Consider the following 17,474-nt stretch of genomic DNA (forward strand, 5'->3'; position numbering starts at 1 on the left):
AGGTAAATCTTTTGTTACGTTTTATTGGCAATTAAAACAGAAGTTAAATGAATTGCCCATAGAAACAGCAAAGGAGACCTAAGACCCAAATCCAGGCAGTCTGAACTCAATGACTACACGGCACCACTTCAATCATGCATATGGAAAACAGTACACAAATATAGGAAATATGCACAATTTTTTATGTGTATTCATATGTTGAGTAGTTGATTTTTTTACACATGTTCCAGAAGAATACTGTTCACTGAGGCTACATATATAATAATTTATTTGAAATTAAAAGTTGACTATTTTTAATTTTTCATATTTACCATACATGGAAAATTTCGGGTATGTATGTATGTATGCATTTATTTATTTTTAAATATTTTATTCATTTATTTGACAGTGAGAGAGAGCACAAGCAGAGGGAGAGGCAGGCAGAGGGAGCGGATGAAGGAGGCTCCCATGGAGCAAGGGAGCCTGACGCGGGGCTCAATGCCAGGATCCCGGGACCATAACCCAAGCCCAATGCAGACACGTAACGACTGAGCCACCCAGGTGCCCTGGGAAGTTTCTGATTTTTATATCTTACAGTTAAATCTTTTCAAATTCCTATTGTTTCCATAAATAGGTGAAACAACTTTAAAAATCCTACTATTGGGGCACCTGGGTGACTCTGTCTGTCAGGTAAGCATCTGCCTTCAGCTCAGGTCATGATCTCAGGGTCCTGGGATCAAGCCCCGAGTCAAGCTCCCTGCTCAGCGACGAGCCTGCTTCTCCCTCTTCCTCTGCTGCTCACCCTCTTGCTCATACGCTCTCAAATAAATAAATAAAATCTTTAAATAAATATATAAATAAATAAATAAAACCCTACTGTCAAAAAAATGCCACTTTTCTCTTAGCCTAAGTCAGGGTTTTACAACTTTTTAAAAGTAAATGTTCAGCATTATAAAAGATGTAACAAGTAGCAGTGAATTCCCAAGGATAAAGAGACAAGCTCCTAAGTCACATGTTCGGCTATGAAATAATAGTTCAAAAAACGTGTGAGTGACAGACACTTGGTTTAACTTTAAAGAACATACTTGGTTTAACTTTAAAGAACATACATCGTTTAACTTTAAAAAACATGCTTCCTTTTATAGTTAAAAAAACATGAAGTTACTTTCTAATACCATTATTTTTTCCCATTTCAGGTTTTCACCCTGACTTACCGCTTGGCAGACACTGGCATTTCTGGTTTGGGTTATTCCTCCCACGAAGACCACACAGGTCAGGAAAATATGAAAGCACAAGTTCACAAGCATATGCCAGCCCTTGAGACTGATTCTAATCAAGCTGTTAAAAGGAAAAACATTAATATTCAGGCTAGTTCATATGAAGCAGGACGCTATGATATTCAACCACAAGTTAGCAATCCAACTGCATAAAAGGCCAAATGTAGATGTTTTATGCTTAAACATTTTACTTAAAATGCATGAACTATTAGACACACACACACACACACACACACACACACACACACACAGGATTTGAGACCTCATTTAACTCAATACAGTTTCTTAACATTTCACTTCATGCACTGAAAAAGACAAGTCATTTATGGAACTACTGCACCTACTAAAGGCTAAACAAATTCTCCATAATAAGAAATATCTGGGCTTCTCTAGTCACCACGTCTTATGACAGCTGGATTACTTGTTTGCTTCCAAGAGATTTCTGCAAGGTGCCAATCTCTGCTTTTCCTGACCTACTAGGATAACACGGTCTAAATGCCCAGTACATTTCCTTCTGGCCTTTCATAACAAAATGTTGAAGTCTTTCTTTCTTTTAATATCAAAATCTCCTTTTGTTTCTTAACTAAATGTCAAGAAATGCCATATAAGTCCAACTTAAATAGGAAAATACATTCTAGCAAAACCTCTTGCAAAGTGAATTTCTGCTTAGCAAATCCTTCTAGTTTGTTATTTCCTATCATAAAATAAAAGTTTCTGTAGCTTTGCCTCCAATTAACGGAAACCATATCCATGCTTAAATGCCACAAACTTCCTTACGAGTGCCATCTATAACATAAAGAATATCACAACATGCACAGAGTCAAAAATAGAAGTCCCACCACCGTAAGCTTCTGGAAGACACCTCCACAGGTAACAGGTCTCCAGTTCACCTCACCCACCGGCTGTTGCCCCCCTGCCCCACCTCCCAGCCCCCAACACATACCTCCCATATTCTTTCCCAGATACAAACAGATTGAATGCTATAAAAGATGAATTTACCATTTCATGGACTCGTTACTTATGTCTTGAACTCCATGAACTGAAGGCGCCCTGAATGTGTCCTGAAATAACCACTCTTCCTTTGGAGGGACAGCAGAGTGCTAAAGTCCCTTTTACCCTAACTCCATGTGAAATAAACTCCCCTGAGACTTGAAGTCCCCCATTTGCCAAGTGGCCTTTCTTACCTGTGATGGTATATGTAGCTGACGGTGACTGCCAGAAGGCTTAAGAGGAGAATGACGGCGGTAGTATAAACCACGGGGTGTAGCAGACTGGCTGCCTGGGTGTAGAGTTCGGATCCTGTCAAGTCCTGAGGGAGAAGAGAAAGCCCATTCCAGCTGCACGTTTCTGGACATGACACACAGATGTTACCTCCAGGGACAAACACAGGTTGACCCTCACATCTCTGTTTTACTCAAGAACCAGTGTTTCATGTTATCTTCTTCACACCTTACTCTGCCTTCCTAACTTCTAGTGTGTAAGCTACTTACAGAGTATGTACATATGGTGTGTGTGTGTGTGTGTGTGTGTGTGTGTCTATATGCATGTGTATATACATATACACATGCATATGTGTACACACACACACACTCACTCACAAACACCTGCTCTGCATCTGAGCCGCAGATAAACTGAATGCTGGCTTGGCTCTGAGGGTCATGGAAACACAGCAGCAGCCTTGTGATAAGGCCCAGCGGTACCGCCGAGACAGACAAGCCTCAACGGGCCTTGCTGACCATCTGAGGTCAAATTCAACTCTGAGTTCAACAAATACAAGCAGACTGACCACGGTGTAAAGCACTGGAGACGGGATGGTAAGACGCGGTTCCAGCCCTCGAAGGGCCGCCCGTCACAGGGGAAAGAGACCCACAATCAGATCACAGTGATGTCTGAAGATGGTAAAGGCAACAGGGTTTGGGAGCAAAGAGCTCAAAAATCTACACTGGAAATAACAGCAAGTCACTGCTATCACGCTGACCATGACGCAGGCACCATGCCGCACTTTACACCGAGGACCTCTGTGGGCTGTAGCTGTATTAGCAGCCCCATCGTAGAGGTCAAACAAGTGAGGCACAGAGAGTTAAGCGCCATGACGATTCGGTCCAAGGGAATGTAGCTGCCAAGTCTCTTTTCCCGAACACAAAGCAGACAGTGCCCGACTCAGATGGAAACACTCCACACCCCAAGGCTTCCTCCTTGTGAAGGACCACAGCAGGCTGGGCGGGTGCCTCTGCCCTGGCCACAGTCGCCGTGCCAGAAAACAGGGGTTGCAGAGTCACCAGATCCTGTCCTGAAATGACCCTTCTGAATGGACTGTGGAAGGTGCAAATGGACAACGGGATGGAGGAAGCCACTCACAGTAAATGCATCTTTCAACCAGAGATGCCCAAGACATCTAGAAAAGCTAGATGGAACAGGGGGCATATTTTCCTAAAGAATCGGGAAGTGGGGGCACCTGGGTGGCTCAGTGGGTTAAGCCTCTGACTTCGGCTCAGGTCATGATCGCAAGGTTCTGGGATCAAGCCCCACGTTGGGCTCTGCACCCCACAGGGAGCCTGCTTCCTCCCATCTCTACCTGCCCCTCTGCCTACTTGTGATCTCTGTCTGTCAAGTAAATAAATTTAAAAAAAAAAAAAAAAGAATCGGGAAGTGGACAATATACAAATTATAGATCGAGCAAGATCGTTATCAGAATACCTTAACAAGCCCCTCACTGTAACGTATGAGGAAGAGAGGCCCACAGAGCCTGACCAAATTCATGGTTAATAGGAAACTGGAGATACAACATGGGAAATTGAATTCTAATCTGAGAGCTCCCGGGTGTCGTGATGAATCTCAAGCCTGCAATTCATCTCTTTATTTGACAAATGTTAATTGGGTACCTACCACGGCCAGGCACAACGCCAAGCGTCGGATACTCCGCGAAACACAGAACATAGTCCCAGCCCTCGAGAGCTGACAGGCTGTAAATGGACAACCAAAAAAGGGAAAATACAGGAGAAAAAGCCAATCACCACGAAGTCAGCACAATCTGCCCCTGTGAGATGCTCCCATGATTAGTCTATGGTACAGGGCCTCAGTGCCCTCACTATGTGCCAAGAGTCTAGAACATCCATGGGAAAATTTAAACAAACACTGCGGCAATGAGAACCAGTTAGATGCTAGTAAAAGCAGACATATTTCCTCTCAATTTCTACAAAGAGCTACTCTTCCCAATCAGAATTAATAACTGAAGATAAACTTCCAGTATCTAGGATTTGGCCTCTAGATACCCTTCATACACCACATACGTAACATTCCTCAAACATCACCCCTCTCTTGCTGGCTACCTGAGTCTGGAGCCATTGCCTGCCTATAAAGTGAAGACACCACCAGTCACCTGGTGGGATCTGGGTGAGGGCCAGAGAGGGCACCCCACTGTGCCTTCCACAGGCCTCATAGGAGAGCCAACCAATGCAGGTGGCCACATGATATCTAAGGGAACGTCAGACAAAGCGCCAACTCAGTTCCCAAAATATACTGTATATAATACTTACATTTAAAAGCAATTAGTATTTTTCAAAAGTCAAGTGAAGAGAATACAGTATAAGAAAGAAACTGGAGGTGAAAATAAAGGGCAAAGACTCTTGTAATTCCAAGTTACAAATCGAAGAAGGCACAGATGCTCCTGTCACTGGTCCTGCATGGCATGCTTCTTCTGGGGCATTCTGGATTATCACCACAAAATGACCCACCCAAAGGGAAGAGAACCCTTACTGAGAGACTGACCCAGGGAAGGGGATAAAGTGCCAGATTGGAAGTACTTTAGGCTCTGAGGGCCAAGAGGGAAATTGAGGCTACAGTGAAGGGGCCCATTATCCTCTTAAAGCAGCTCATGGGACTAGGCCCATGGGTTACATGTTCACAATGGTTTACAGACCTCAGGTATAAAGAAAACAAACTAAGAAAACCTATCTTTAAAAAGAAAAAAAAAGATTATTTATTTGAAAGAGAGAGAGGGAGTGTGTATGGGAACGGTGGAGAGAACAGGAGGAGGTAGAGAAATAATTCCAAGACAGGTTCCATGCTGAGCACGGAGCCCGATGGGACACTCTGCCTAACGACCCAGAAATCACAACCTGAGCTGAACCCAAGAGTTAGACACTCAAATGACTAAGCTGCCCAGGTGCCCCAGAAAACCTATCTCGATGACGCTAGAAGACGAGAATATAAGGTTATCTGAGACAACTGAGAAGATTAAGATGGTAGAGAAGTTAAAGATCTAAAGCAACAAAGCAGAAATCCGAATCACAATTATTTTCAATCATACTAGTAAACACATAAGCTTTATAATACTGTAACAGAAGTATCACTAAATACACTGTCTGAGTGTGACCACCAGGAGGCGCCCGTGAAAAGAAAAAGAAAAACTGCAACACAGTAAGGAAATGGGGAAGACTCTTTGCTTCTAGTGCTTATGCAACAGCCCATCACTAAATGGTCATATCGGTCAGTCTTCTTTATGGCACAAAGTTTAAGAAAATAAGGAGAAAGGAAGTGAAAAGTATAGTTTTTTTACATTAGTTAATTTCCCCAATGTAGAGTATCCAAACACTTGACAATATGGTTAAAAACAACAACAACAAAAAAACCACAACCATACAAAGAGGAATAAGGCCCCAACTAGAAGAAGAGTTTTTGAAAACTTTTTGTTAACTTAATAAACAGAGGTTCACATATTTATGTGTTACTTCTAAACTGAGACTCGCTAAATGTAAAACCACTGGCAGGTTTTTTTTTAATTTTTTTATTTAAATTCAGTCAATTAACATACGGTGTATTATTAGTTTCAGAAGTAGATTTTAGTGATTTATCAGTTGTATATTACAACATCCAGTGCTCATGACTCCAAGTACCCTCCTTAATGTCCATCTCTCAGGTACCCTTCAATGGCAGTTTTAAATAATCCATTGTCATTACAGTAGTAATAAGGGTAATTATAAATCAGTAACTATCTAAACCTGTTAGGACCTGAACAATGGAAGGAAATCCAAAGAAATACACTCTGTCAGAGTTCAAAGAATTATTAAAAAGTTTATCAATAAAATAAAGTTTAAAAATAGATCTGAAATCAGAAATGGAGGGGGGAGGGGGGAAGGACTATGACTTCTATGTTTCTTAAATTTTTCCTCCAAGGAAAAAAGAAGAATGTCAAGATTTTGCTCCCCTTACCTCATACCATACACAAAGGTCGATTCTAGTCAAATCATGGATTTAAATGTAAAAGATAAAAAATATTAATTTTGAGGTAGAGAGAGATTTTTTAAATAGCATATAAGAAGCAAAGCCTTAGAAAAATTAAGAAACTCTATTCATAAAAAGACAGCACTAAGAGGAAAAGGACAAGGGCACTTTTATAGACTGAATGTTTGTATCCCTCCAAAATCATATGTTGAGACACTAATCCCCAATATGATGGTATTAAGCGGTGGGGTCTATTGGGAGATGATCAGGACATGAGAGTGGCCTCATGAATGGAATAGTACCTGTATAAAAGAGACCCCGGAGAGCTTCCTTGCCCTTTCACCATGTGAGGACACAGGGCACAGATGCCATCTATAAGCCAACAAGCGGGCCCTCACCAGATGCCAAATCTGCTAGTACCTTGATTTTGGCTTCAAGCCTCCAGAACTGTGAGAAATAAATTTTTGTTCTTTATGAACCCCCAGCCTGTGGTACTTTGTTACAGCAGCCCAAACTCATGAAGACTGGCATGGACTGGGAGATATTCACAACACATAAAACCAACAAGGAGCTCCTATTCACTGCTCATACCAAGAATTCCTGTAAGTCAGCAAGAAAACAACAGATAAGCAAAGTAAAAATAGGCAAGATGTATGTATATGTGGGATCTTAAAAACAAACACAACAAAATGAACAAACCAATAAAAACCCTCATAGAGAAAGAGATCATTTTTGTGGTTACCAGAAGCAGGGGATGAGGGGAGGGAGAACTAGATGAAGGGGATCAAAAGGCAAAAATTCCCAGTTATAAGATAACACTATTATACGGTGTATTTGAAAGTTGCTGAGTTTCTTTCTCTCTTTTTTTGGTATTTATACAAGATAACAGATGTTAAATAAACTTATTGTGATAATCATTTCATAGTATGTGGAAGTCAAGTCATTATGCTGTACACCTTAAAAAGTGTGGCATGTCAATTATATCTCAATAAAACTGAGAGAAAAAAAATTAAAAGTCAAAGATAATAAAAACAGGCAAGATCTGAGTGGGAACTTCACAAAAAGGGACACCCAAACTGACAGTAAGAAAACAGAGTTCTCAGCATCTTTAGTCAACAGAGAACAACAAGTTAAAACCATTTTTAATTTGAATTAAATTATAAATATTAAAATTAAATAATAATTTTAATAAAATTAAAATATCAGAATACCACCATCAAAGACTACAGTTAAAGATGTGCACTACTGGGGCACCTGGGTGGCTCAGTGGCTTGAGGCCTCTGCTTTCGACTCAGGTCATGATTCCAGGGTCCTGGGATCGAGCCCCACGTCGGGCTCTCTGCTCAGTGGGGAGCCTGCTTCCGCCTCTCTCTCTGCCTGCCTCTCTCTGCCTACTTGGGATCTCTGTCAGATAAACAAATAAAATCTTAAAAAAAAAAAAAAAAGATGTGCACTACCAAGCACTGGCAAGGATATGGAAAAACTAAAACTTACATTATTGTCAAGACTATAAACCAAAACAACCACGTGGGTCAATTGTATGGCATAAGCAACCAATAAATGTATGGAGAGCCTATCATCTAGTAATCCCACTCCAGAGTGCCCATGTCCCTCAAAAACCATGCACATGAGTATTCTCAGATTCTTGCAAAATAGTATTGTACAAGGCAATTACTGGAAACAGAGAGAGACCTAAATAAGTCATGGTAGGAACATAAAATAACGTTCAATGGTGAAAAAGTAGGAAGCTGGGACGCCTGGGTGGCTCAGTCGGTTGGGCATCAGAGTCTTGGTTCTGGCTCACGTCCTGATCTCATACGGGTTATGGGATCGAGCCTGGAATCCAGCTCCATGCTCAGTGGGGGGGGGGGGGTCTGCTTGGGGAGTCTCACCCTCTGCCTCCCCCCCGTCAACTTATTCTTGCACTCTCTCTCTTTTGCACTTTTTCTAGAATAAATCTTATATATATAAAAAAGAAGAATGAGGAAGATACAGGAAGAATTCAGAAAGGAGATTTAGTGGACTGATTAAGAACATTGATTTCTGGAGCCTAAATTCAAATCCCGATTCCAACACTAACTTTACAAAGTTGCGCCTGGTGCTTAACCTCACTATGCCTCAGTTTCTCCACCTGTAAACTGGGAATAATGTTAGTAGCACTAGACCTCACGAGGTAGCTATAATGACCAAATAAGTGAATGCATGTGAAGACTTCAGGAGAATGCCTAGAACATAAGCACTTAATGAAAATTAGCCAATAGCATCCTAACATCCTAAGGCATCATAAAATATATTATTCCAAGGACACCATCACCGTCATAAGATACACTGTTTCATGGGGGGGGAAAGCATGGTTTGAAACAATGTTTGCAGCATGCAGCCTTCAAGTAAAAATGGGAGAAAACAGTACTATATATTCATTCCGTTTCAATACACATGAAAATCCCTTCCACAGGCAAGAAACTTCTGTTAGTGACAGGTTATCTACTTTGCACAGATAATAACCATGATGGGAGAGAGGGGTGGAGGTCAAGTTTTCACTATACATTAATGTGTAGAAACAATTAAAACATTTGATCCCTGTGAATGTAGTCCCTATTTAAGAATTATGTTTTTTTTTTTTATTTGACAGAGCGAGAAATCAGAAGTAGGCAGAGCAGCAAGCAGAGAGAGGGGGGAAGCAGGCTCCCCGCTGAGCAGAGAGCCCGATGTGGGGCTCGATCCCACCCAGGACCCTGAGATCATGACCCGAGCCGAAGACAGAGGCTTAAACCACTGGGCCACCCAGGTGCCCCAAGAATTATGTTTTAAAAATGTTGCTAGCATGCATGTTTAGTTACAGTGTAGGTGAAGCTCGAGTTTGCTTTCATTCAGCAAGTTTTACACAAACAAAATTTCAAAGCCACACTAAAGGGATGTAATAACAAATGAGAGCTCTCTAGTTTCCTGTATTTCTCTGTGAACACAGTAACAAAAGGGAATCACAGTCCACAGGCTATTTTATCTTTACCACTATCACCGACTGGGTATCAAGTACTACACAAATAGTCTGACCCTACACGTTACCTCCGTACTACTCACCTTTATCTCCTACTGACCGCAACTTCCAAGAATCTTTCTGCCTCAATTCCTACTATTTCTGATCATTTATTTCAAATAAACCCAATTTCTGCTTAAGTTTTTACTCTGGCTCCCACTGTGACCTAGGATATACATAACTGGTCACAGCAGAACACCTACCGAAGCAAACCATGGTTTCTATTCTGGATTTGCAAACAAATATATTCTGTCTCTCTCTCTTTTTTTAATACAAAATTCTTTAAAGCCTGATGAGGAAAAGGTTTTTATCTGCCAAAATAGGAATTCAGATTTGCTATAGGAAGCCATGTATTAAGACAGTTTTCCAGACAATAGGATTTTATTGATTATTAAAAACAGCGTCAGGGAAGGAAAAAAGATGCTGATTTCCAAAATTTAGGAGATACCTGTTTTATCTCAGATATAACTTTATTCAAGACTACGCATAATTTCACTAGCTGTACCTTCACGTTTAATTAGCAATTCTAAAAATCCCATATACTAACTTTCTTACAATTTTGGTTCACAATTTCAGATACATTTTACTTTGCGCCTCTAGGTGGCACAGTTACATTTTAAAAGAGCAAAAGAAAGGCGATTCTTTGAAAATAGAAAAATATCCCGGTATTGTAATTTTAGCTTTAAAGAATTGTGTATTACATTTTTTAAAAGATTAAAAGCATGAAAGATAAAATAGCTTATTCTTTCTAGAAAAGGATTATGCCAATTTAAACAGTTTAGAAGAACATCTAGGAAGTTCAAAAATAGACGCTTTTAACTAGTATTAAATAAAAATAAGTTTCACATGTACAGTATCACTTCATTAACAGTGAAGCTTATAAAATGTCTTTTGTGTGTTTTGTTTCATTTATTTTGCCTAACTTTCTCTACTTATGAAGTTCAGACAATGTATGTCTATTATTTTTCCTCCAGTACTTCCTAATTTCAGGTTATTTTATAATCAAAACCTGAACCTGTGCCATTTCTCAAAAATGTCTTTCAGATTTGTAATCCTGTTCTCCAAACGCATGTCTACGTACTCCATGTATCTACTGTAATATAAAATATAAACCAGTATAGCTAATTTCATACTCACCAGCCCAGGAACCAGATTCACTTAAGTAACTCATTAATAAAAGAACTGTTCCTATACATTCATAGAAATGTTTATATACATCTATAGATTTTAGTTTCCCTGAGACTAAAGAAATGGGCTACCACAGACCAACAGGTATGAACAGTCGTAAATAACAGAAAGCAACATTAGCTTGATTAGCATTAACCGTGAAAAGCCATGACCTGGGTCAACGCCGTCGCTTACCGTGACTAAATCGAAATTGCTACCATTACTCTAAATTCAAGCGTCTAAAACCTACCGTGTATAGCGGGAAAAGGTGGTAGATGGAGAAGAAGGAAAATCTCTCGCTCTTCACTGTGTATCTTTGGGCAAATGAGTCACTCTTCCTTAGTCAAGAGTTGGACTGTATGAACCCAAAATGTCTCCAAATTTCGGAAGGTCAGAGTTCAGGGGAAGTAAGTCACTTATAAAGTTTCCTGAAAATCCCCATAACCAAGTTCAACCCCATACATTGCATTTGGTCATCACTTAATTTCCCCTTTAAATTCAGAATTACCCCAAATATCACCTCCTAATGAAATGTAACAGTTTATGTTAAAAGTAAAAATCTTCACTTGAGCTTAAATATGCATAGGGAAGAAATGAGGAAATTTAGCGTTTATGCATCAAGTTAACAACTGCCATACCATTAAAACTGCATAGTTACTAAGGGAGTAGCACTGAATGGTGGTGATATTTTCATCCGAGTAGAGTATACGGCACCCATCTGACTTCCAGCCTCCTTGTCCGTTCAGCAAATCAAAATCCCACTGGGCGGCCACGGCATCTGCTCCGTGTGCGATTCGACGTAGTGTTACATTAACAGGGATGTGGTGGGTATCCACATTCACACCATCTGGAGAAAATGGGAAATGGAAACATTTCTGAAACAAACTCCAGAAACGATTAAATGTCGACTTATACACTAATGGGTACTCTGTGGTATCTTTTTTCACTAGGGACTCATTAAAATGAGAAGGAACAAAAATAAGCATTTTTTAGGTACGGCATCTCATAAAGTCCCACTGCCCAGTCGCTACAGTTGAACATAAGCCACATAACAAACCTATTTTGGTGAGAATCACGGGGGTAACTACTGTACGGCGTTTTCCATCATCAGCCAAATTTGTTGAATTCCCGGTGGCTGGGAAAAGCTTTCCGTTGCGGAATGCAATTAGTTGAAGCTTACAGAGAGAGTCATCAGTGGGCCTGACTTCCCTTTTCTGCTTTGGTGAGAAAAGGGAAGGAGGCAGCTGAATAGAAGCCTCGATGATAGTATTCTGAATATACATGAAAAACAAAATCAAAGAAAGGTTACCATATTAGCATGCAGAGACCAGAAAGAATAGTTCAGACGGCTATGAATGTTTCCTAACTGTACCCTGAACAGGTTTCTCAACGTATGTATATGAAATTTAATAGCTAGAACAATTTATCAGGTATGTGAAGTATCTGAACACCACACCAAAGCACAGAAGCATAAAATAAAGAGAAATGCAAACTCCATTTCAAAGGGTTGAAATTACAAGGAATTATTTCAGACAATAGAGTGAATTTTCCCACGGTAACAAATACTGCTAATGTCGATAGCATTAAACAGATCAAGAATCTCAGTGATCACTCTATCAATTTTACAACAATCAATTATAGACATTAAGCACCAATGTAGCCTACCACAAATGTGCCTTTAATTAATTTGGACTTGTGGAATTCTAAGATGATTTAGGACGGATTCAAACTGTCAACACAAACAAACTGTACAGACTTAATAGAAACTTAGATTCAAGTAAACTCTGATGTTAGCAGAAGTGCCCCCTGAGACTAAGAAACATGTTAGAAATTATGTTAAGAAAAACATAGTATCAAACAGAACAGCTGGATATGCTGGCTGAATGTTTTACATACTTCTTTACTAGGAATTGTTAAACTATAAATTATTCAGCATTCAATAAAAATCAAATCCGGATACCAAGGAGGCAAATAATTAACCACCTAAAAAAATTCCGTTTTAAGACTTCATCACAAAATTTTTCTCTTCTTTTAAGATTTTATTTATTTACTTGACAGAGACACAGCGAGAGAAGGAACACAAGCAGGGGGAGTGGAAGAGAAAGAAGCGGACTTCCTGCTGAGCAGAGCGTCCAATGCAGGGCTCTATCCCAGGACCCTGGGATCATGACCTGAGGCGAAGGCAGACGCCCAACGACGGAGCCCCCCAGGCGCCCCACAAAGTTTTTCTCTTGACATCAAACTCTCTCCAGTCCAAAGTCCACATCGCCAACAGAATTTCAACCGAAGAAACATATTTGCTCTTCTATTAAAGAACACCCCAGTTCGCCAATGTTTAGAGAATACTGCCCCCAAACCTAAGTACATCATAGGATTTGGCTAAAATTTACATCTCAAATTCCTCTTCTAACATTCCCTATACCAACACCTGTAACCTGGCCACCCTGATTATACCAACCCTTGTGATTTCCTACATTTTTTAAGCCACTTGTGAGCACTGCACATGCCAGGATCCCTTGCTGAAATGCTCTGCTCTTCCTTCGCTGGCAAACTCTTGAACTGGGCAGATATGATTTCGAGCAAGATAACTCTGCAGGCTCTGTCAAAGATGGATCAGAATAAGAGCAGCTGACAGCCAAGAGAAAGACATCCTTAACATGGGGCCTTTTGGGATGATTAATTACGTGACTCCTCACTATACTGCTTTTCCGGTCAGCTGCTCCCTCTGCTGGCCTCATGTGGCATTCTGCATACATCTCTATCTGACTAACACCTGCACTATCACAGCACCAACTCACTGTCTGCCCTTTAACTACAATAGCAGGATTTCTGAGTGCGGATCATCTCACTCATTTTTCTGGACCCCCCCCCCACCCATGTTAATAATAGTTCCCGGCACTTTATTTGATAAAAGTAACCCACTGTTTGTAAAACTAATGAAAGTCTGCGTGGCATGATTATATTTTTGAAAAGGTTCTATTTAAGCAAGTGATTGACTTTAAAATGAGTTTTTAACGGCTGTGCTTGGAACAATGCTGAAACACACAAACACCTGCAAAATAAAGTATTTCGGAAGTTTGAATATTGGAAGTTTGAATACTTATTTTAAACTGAAGATGCCATGAAGATATTTGGTAGAAATAATCTGCCTAAGAAACATACACAAAAAGGTTTCTACTGTTCTCACTTACAAACATAATAATCTGATGGAGACACAAAGTCTGATATAAATTCATCTAGTAAATTTCTATTCTGTATACAAATTTATCAGAAGTGTGAAATGAGGAATGCAAGAAAGGAAAAACATCAACAGCTTGACTAGTTAAAAGGTCAAAATCCTGATGAAGCGTTACATACTGGACATTTATTAAAACTTAAGAACTAGAAGATTCAATAAAACAACTTTATTGTGAACACAACATGACTTAAAAAATGGAGCGCCTGGGTGGCTCAGTGGGTTAAAGCCTCTGCCTTTGGCTTGAGTCATGATCCCAGAGTCCTGGGATAGAGCCCTGCATCGAGCTCTCTGCTCAGCAGGGAGCCTGCTTCCACCTCTCTCTCGGTCTGCTTCTCTGCCTGCTTCTGATTTCCATCTGTCAAATAAACAAATAAAATCTTTTTTTAAAAAAATGACTCAAAAGCACAACACAACTCTCTGGGAAAGCATTACTTAGGGGTTATCAAATTAATTTTACAAAGAAGACAGACTGATGACATTTTCTAAAAGAGCTGAAAAAGGAAACAACATCTATGATTTCTAGAAGTCTGACAATGTTTTCTACCAAAGTTTAAAGTTATAAAACCATCCAAAACAACAAGAAATTATAAAAAGTCAGAGGAGTATGAACACATCATCACCAGATGAAAGCTACATACTTTGGCTTTTAAAATACCCTTTATTGGGTGCCTGAGTGGCTCATTTGGCTAAGCAACTGCCTTCGGCTCAGGTCGTGATCCTGCGGTCCTGGGGAGTCTGCTTCTCCTCTGACCTTCTCCCCTCTCACGCTCTCTCTCAAATAAATAAAATCTTTAAAAAAATAAAGTAAAATATAATCTAATATAATATAATTACCCTTTATTGGTAGAAATGCAAGCTGGTGCAGCCACTCTGGAAAACAGCATGGAGGTTCCTCAAAAAGTTGAAAATAGAGCTACCCTATGACCCAGCATTGCACTAATATTTACCTTAAAGATACAAATGTAGTGATCTGAAGGGACACCTGCACCCCATTGTTTCTAGCAGCAATGTCCACAATAACCAAACTATGGAAAGAGCCTAGATGTCCACCAACAGATGAATGGATAATGAAGATGTGGTGTATATATACAACGGAATACTATGCAGCCATCAAAAAAAACCTTGCCATTTGCAATGACATGGATGGAACTAGAGGGTATTATGCTGAGTGAAATAAGTCAATCAGAGAGAGACAATTATCATATGACCTCAATGATATGAGGAATTTGAGAAACAAGACAGAATTTCATAGGGGAAGGGAGGGGAAAATGAAATAAGATGAAACCAGCAAGGGAGACAAACCGTAAGAGACAGTTAACATCAGAAAACAAACTAAGGGTTGCTGGAGCAGAGGGGGGTGGGAGGGATGGGGTGGCTGGGAGATGGACATTGGGGAGGGTATGTGCTATGGTGAGAAAAAAAAATATTTTTAAATAAAAATAAAATAAAATATCCTTTAAAGTCCAATATGGAATATGGCTCAATAATAATTCCAGGGGCTCTGGGATGGACAGAGGATGGCTACGAGAGCCGGAAAAAGTATCAATAATGCATAATGTTTGGATTTTTATAGTAAGAATATATTTGTATAATTCATTTCTTTAAAAGAAGTGATAATTAATTATGGAAAAGTTGTAAATCTCATGAATCAAATCATTGAGGAACACCCACTGGTAACATTTGTCATGATTTTACCCTTTTGCCACTTGACCTAAAGGCAAGGAACCAGTCTGTCATTTCACTTAACCATCTGTTCACGTTAAAATGTATGGATCACAGCAATGGAAACAGACACGGCAATTATAGCCAATCAATCAGAAAAGGTGCCCTTAAAACCCTTGGGGAAGTATATGTTTTTGGAGTCTAATGTTCATGACTGCAGGTCACCTGCCACCCCTGGGGAAAGGAACACAAGATCTGAAACAAGGAACCAAGATGGGGGGGTCCCAGACTGATCACTCCGTGGTCCCTTCACATGGCACAATTTTGTTTACACTCTCCGGGTCTCCGCTGTCACAGGCATCGAAAGACCTTTCTAACAAACAGCTGTGAGGACCACAGGGGATCATGACCATGACAAGCACGGGAGGCTACAGAACTGTGGGTGGGATTATTATGACTATTACTGCCTCAGTGTGGCAGGTGGTGGTCTGCAGGCTGGGGAGACAGAAAATGCCTTTAAGTAACAGTCTTTCCAACAATCACTGAGAACCTCATCCTATTTTAACTTCTACAACATCCTTTTAGTATTAATTTCAATACTAAAATTGACACAGTATGAACACATGTGAAATAGATGTTATCATAGAGCCCTTATTATTTTATATGCAAAATTCATGTGTATTTCCCTACTCACAGTGACATTAAACCAGGAGAAAAATACGCATCCTAAGGGATATTAATTCAAATACTTCTACTACACTTCAGCACCTTTCCTTTATGAAACAATCTGAACTTCTGATACTGTGTAATTAATAAATTAAAATTTCCTGAAATCCTAATTTTGCTCACTTCTACAGAATTTGAACACTAAAACTGGAATGAGTCGAAGAGGCACCTGCTTTAAAACAATAAAATACTAAAAAAAATAATAAAAATATTAATTTGCTCATGTTGTCTTAACTATCTACATGTTCGATAGACTGGGTGGTGCTCCCTGGAGGAAAAGCAGCAAGGAGGTACTCAGGAACTGGCCCGGCAGCTAAATACGATACAGGGTAAGGAAGTATTATTTTAATTTCTTACTGACTGTCCTGGTTGCATTGGTACATGCTGGTTCAACATCAGGCAGGCCTAGGTAGACCAATCTATATGAGAAAAGTGGATTTTTTTTTTTTTTAAAAGAGTTTATTTATTTGACAGAGAAAGACACAGCAAGAGAGGGAACACAGGCAGGGCAGGTGGGAGAGGGAGAAGCGGGCTGCCTGCCAAGGAGGGACTCCATCCCAGGACCCTGGGATCACGACCTAAGACAAAGGCAGATGTTTAACCATCTGAGCCAGCCAGGCGCCCCTGAAGCATGGATTTTTTTTTTTTAAATATTTTATTTATTTATTTGTCAGACAGGCAGAGAGGCAGGCAGAGAGAGAGTGGGAAGCAGGCTCCCCGCCGAGCAGAGAGCCCAGTGCAGGGCTTGATCCCAGGACCCCCCAGGATCATGACCTGAGTGGAAGGCAGAAGCTTAACCCACTGAGCCACCCAGGCACCACTGAAGGATGGATTTTTAAGGAAGAGCCTAGAGACCCAAGACTAAATGGAAAGTCAAATGGGTAATATAGAAGTCCAAACAAGACTGTGATGGTAGCAAAGACAGAAGGACAGAAATTGAAGAAATAAAATACAAGTAAGGCTCCTATTACTAACAGAGAACTGCCTTTTAGAGGTATAACTTCACATATTAGCACATTCTCCCATTCAAGGGTAATATCATCAATTAGGAGGTGTTCACATTATCTTCTCAGTGTATATTCAAGGCATTAAAAAAAAAAAGACATGCAAAAAGAATAAAAATTGCCCTAGTATAAAGTTAAAAATGTAAAGTAAGTTTTCTAGT

At 40.0% G+C, this 17,474-nt stretch overlaps 1 protein-coding gene across 2 annotated transcripts in view; it reads right to left on the minus strand.

The window, feature by feature from the left end:
* ADGRA3 (adhesion G protein-coupled receptor A3) overlaps positions 1-17,474 on the minus strand; it is a 124,967-nt gene that overhangs the window by 12,866 nt on the left and 94,627 nt on the right. For both annotated transcript variants that reach the window (XM_032333985.1, XM_032333984.1), the window contains 4 exons: positions 11,741-11,954; positions 11,322-11,530; positions 2,441-2,565; positions 1,194-1,317 (listed from right to left, as the gene is read on the minus strand). In XM_032333985.1, the coding sequence (XP_032189876.1) occupies positions 1,194-1,317; positions 2,441-2,565; positions 11,322-11,530; positions 11,741-11,954 (672 nt within the window). The remainder of the gene's footprint in view (positions 1-1,193; positions 1,318-2,440; positions 2,566-11,321; positions 11,531-11,740; positions 11,955-17,474) is intronic.

This window comes from Mustela erminea, chromosome 2, assembly GCF_009829155.1.
Source record: "Mustela erminea isolate mMusErm1 chromosome 2, mMusErm1.Pri, whole genome shotgun sequence".
Lineage (NCBI taxonomy): Eukaryota > Metazoa > Chordata > Mammalia > Carnivora > Mustelidae > Mustela > Mustela erminea.